This window comes from Diospyros lotus, chromosome 2 (genome assembly GCF_014633365.1).
Source record: "Diospyros lotus cultivar Yz01 chromosome 2, ASM1463336v1, whole genome shotgun sequence".
Classification (NCBI taxonomy): Eukaryota; Viridiplantae; Streptophyta; class Magnoliopsida; order Ericales; family Ebenaceae; genus Diospyros; species Diospyros lotus.
Genome location: NC_068339.1, coordinates 7,605,558 through 7,609,747, shown reverse-complemented (window position 1 = coordinate 7,609,747; position 4,190 = coordinate 7,605,558). Strand labels below are relative to the sequence as shown.

Below are 4,190 nucleotides of genomic sequence, written 5' to 3'. Positions count from 1 at the left end.
CTCACAACCTCCATAACCAAAACCTATCCCTACCATGCAAAAGAGAGGTGAGAATATTGAAGCTTCTATATATTTCTATACATTGCCATTATATTAGTCATCATCATAATATTCCAGATTCCATTTCTTTCATCTTACCTCCTTCCCACTTCAACAAATCAATGTCACCTTTATAAATTAATTAATTTTATCTTAATATTGGGTACATATGAAAAATACATATGTTTAATTAATTAATAAAGACATCCCAGAGCCAACCATTCAAATTGGGTAGGTCTAATCCCTACAATATACCAAGCCGCCTCCACTAGGTAGTGAAGGGTCACTTGTGGGAGGCTTCTCATCTCCAAGTCTATAAAATGGGAGCTCCCAAGACTTGTGGGTTCATAGACGAGATAGAGCAATTCAGATACAGTTTTAGTCAATGGCAATTCAGATACATTTTTTTTTTTTTTAATTTTCAGCAACACTGTTAGCCTTTGCTCCATTTTTTATCTTCTACATAGTAAGATAAAAGTTTGATATGATGTTGTATTTTCCATTGTTGTCTCAGGTTGGGAAGATGAATTGGTTGGTTGCTGATGCTGTCGACTACAATGGGCTCCCCGCTGATAGGTCTAAAACCGGCGGTTGGGTGTCTGCTGCGCTGATCCTAGGTTTTCTTTACTATCTACCTCTTTGATATTTCTTGGTGAAGAAGTCCTTTGTTCTTGTTTTCCCGAGGTTTCTAGATAGACCTCAAGAAAAGAAATGGGCAGAAAAGCCATTTTGCTAGTAGGGCCTTGTTATTAAAAACTTCACATTAGTTTATTTTTGCACTTTAATAATTAGTATGCTGTTATATATATATATATATATATCACATGCACTTCGGACACAGTAAAAATTAAAGAATAGGCGGTTAATGCAAAAGGATCAGCATGCAATTAACTCAGTAGTTAGGTTTAATTCCAACATGCATCTAAAGCAAAGCCCATATATTAACACAGTAGTTTCCAATGGAAATCAAACCGAGTCGTTGATTGTTTCGCAATGATTTTCACAATTTCTTTGTCTTTTGAATAATTTTCCGGCTATTCTTTTTTCTTCTTAGATTTATTTTTTTTCAGGGGGACAAAACATGAGATTAATTAGATCCTTTCGATAATTCCTTGTGGTAACAGACAATGATATACATATATACAAATTATGCAAAAGTTTTTTTTTTTTTTTGTCTCCAATAACAAAACAAGAAACCTGCCAATTTATTTATAATCACAAAAATAAGCCCATAATCCATCGAAAAGAAAAATAGTATCCGGAACAGTCTTGTTTGTCATACATTATGCGCTTGGCATGCATTAGGTATTTCCATGACAATAAGCAAAACAAAATATTCCTGGGACAAAAGGCTAGTAGTAATTAGGAAATGAAGAAGTGAAAGCTTCTTAATCTTCAAAAATGCATATTCAAATTCGGGCATTAATTTTAATTAGCAGAGTCAAAACAAATAATTTTGACAGGAATAGAAATATGCGAGAGGCTTTCAACAATGGGGATAGCTGTAAATCTAGTGACCTACTTGGGAGAAACAATGCATTTGGCGAGTGCTACTTCAGCTAATATTGTCACAGATTTCATGGGAACCTCTTTCCTCCTGTGCTTTCTTGGAGGCTTGCTTGCTGACTCTATCCTGGGCAGATACAAGACCATTGCAATCTTTGCCATAATACAAACACTGGTAATCAAGTTTTTAATTTTCACCAATAGATGTATATGTATTTTCTATACATGCAAATTGATTTTGATGATGATGACGATTCAGGGTACTGTTGCATTGGCAATTTCAACAAAGCTGCCGCAGCTTCGTCCACCTCCATGTGAATCTCCTCTCCTAAGCAACTGCAAACAGGCAAATGGATTCCAAATGGGAGTTCTGTACTTGGCTTTGTACATGATTGCACTGGGAACAGGAGGCCTAAAATCGAGTGTTTCCGGGTTTGGAACCGATCAGTTCGACGAGAAAGACGAGAAGGAGAAGACACAGATGGCTTATTTCTTCAACAGGTTCTTCTTCTTCATCAGCACCGGGACGTTGTTGGCTGTTACAGTGCTTGTTTACATTCAAGACGAGGTGGGAAGAAGCTGGGCTTATGGGATTTGTTCTTTGGCCATGTTCATAGCCATCTTGGTGTTCTTGTCAGGGACAAGGAGGTATAGGTACAAGAATAGCTCTGAGAGCCCCGTCGTTCAAATTTTTCAAGTTATCACAGTTGCCATCAAGAAGAGGAAGATGAAGCTGCCTTACGATATCGGCATGCTCTATGAGAACTCTCCAGAGGCTTCCAGAATCCCTCACACAGATCAGTTCTGGTAAGTCCCAGTTTTCTTTTTCCTGGTAAAAAAGGGTTTCCCCAAGATTATGGGAACCTGACGAGGCCCTTCAATTAATGTCCAAAAGGGTAAAATTATAAGCATATCAGCTTGCTTAGGAAGTGGAAGTGTACGTCGGACTATACGGGATTCAGGTTGAACACTAACCGTCTATTTCGCTTGAAAAAAATTCCTGATTAAAAATTCCTTTGGTAGTATCATATTCCATCCATTAGATGTTGTAATGAAAGCATCATCCCAGAATTTGAAGAACTTACCACCTAACATTACCAGGCCACCACCTTGGTGGTTGTGTCACTAATTATTTTTCTTTTTTGCTAAGAGGTGAATCACCAATTTGATAGGAAGAAATACACACACACACACATCTTTCCTTGTAATTCACAAACTAATTTAAACTTTTATGTCATATATAGTTTCTTGGACAAAGCTGCCATAGTTGCAGAAGGAGATTTCGAGGACAATAATTCTTCAAGTCCAAATCCATGGAAGCTATGCTTAGTGACAAGGGTGGAGGAGGTGAAGATGATTTTGAGACTACTGCCTGCATGGGCCACAACCATCATCTTCTGGACCACCTACGCGCAAATGATCACCTTCTCGGTTGAGCAAGCATCCACCATGCAAAGATCAATTGCAGGTTTCAAAATCCCAGCAGGGTGCCTCACAGTCTTCTTTGTGGCCGCCATACTCATCACTCTCGCCGTCTACGACCGCCTCATTATGCCCCTCTGGAAAAAATGGAAAGCGAAACCAGGTACATGTATATGGATGAATTCATAACTGTTCGAACAGGAAAATAAAACTTAAAACAGATGATTATATAGTTAGTTATATGACTGTCGTGCAGAGCTATTTATCGCATGACTTCTTGTTCCAACAGGTTTTACGAGCCTGCAGAGGATTGCCATAGGCCTAGTCCTCTCAATACTGGGAATGGCAGCGGCAGCAATAGCAGAGATGAAACGATTGTCGGTTGCCAGAGCCAATGGCAGAAACACAGCGACTCTGGACATAAGTGTGTTTCTGTTGATTCCACAGTTCTTCTTGGTTGGATCCGGGGAAGCCTTCATATACACAGGCCAACTCGATTTCTTCATAACTCAATCGCCGAAAGGAATGAAGACTATGAGCACTGGGCTCTTCCTCACAACCCTTTCGCTTGGTTTCTTTGTCAGCAGCTTGTTAGTTTCAGTAGTGAAAAGGGTGAGTGGAGGCGGCAATGGACAGGGATGGCTGGCGGATAACATAAACTATGGAAGGCTTGATTGTTTCTATGCACTTCTGGCCATACTTAGCCTTGGCAACTTCATGATATATCTTGTTTGTGCAGTGTGGTACAAGCAGCAGAAGAAGCCCAAACCTGCCATTGAAATGGTTGAAGACAAGTGTTGATTAATTACTGCTTTGTTAGAATTGCAAATTAGCTTTTTGTTTATGTAGTGCTTGACCCGCTTGGGGGTCGGTTGTCTTGCTGCTCCTGATTTGTTATCAATATGGATATGGGTTGTGTTCCTTTCTTTTCTTCCTTCTTGTTGGAAAGGAGTAGGTTCCAATATGGATGAGATTTTGATGATAACTCTATTAATTTCACTCCAGTCAGCTCTAACAAATTAATTATCATATATATGTAGATAGTCTAATGGAATGGGTGTAATTAATTAGTAAAAACACCATTTTTAAAATGTTTATTCTCCTCAAAGACGTGACCAGAAGGGTAAACCTGTGTCTTTTACACGATATATCTAATTAAGCATAAAAATTAATACTATATATAGTAACCAGATCAATTTTTTTGACTACATGTAAGTCAAACT

The 4,190-nt window shown here is 38.6% G+C and overlaps 1 protein-coding gene across 2 annotated transcripts; it reads left to right on the top strand.

Annotated features, from left to right (window-relative positions):
• Nucleotides 1-379: 379 nt before the first annotated feature.
• Nucleotides 380-3,888, top strand: LOC127794179 (protein NRT1/ PTR FAMILY 6.2-like). 2 transcript variants are annotated; one of them, XM_052325112.1, is made up of 6 exons: nt 380-427; nt 554-656; nt 1,503-1,720; nt 1,805-2,352; nt 2,790-3,130; nt 3,257-3,888. In XM_052325112.1, exons 1-6 carry the CDS (start codon nt 425-427, stop codon nt 3,766-3,768), a joined length of 1,725 nt encoding a protein of 574 aa, XP_052181072.1. In that variant the 5' UTR covers nt 380-424; the 3' UTR covers nt 3,769-3,888. The 2 variants fall into 2 exon arrangements, with proteins under 2 accessions (XP_052181072.1, XP_052181071.1); XM_052325111.1 differs by having other exon boundaries at nt 405-656.
• The last annotated feature ends 302 nt before the right edge of the window (nt 3,889-4,190 follow it).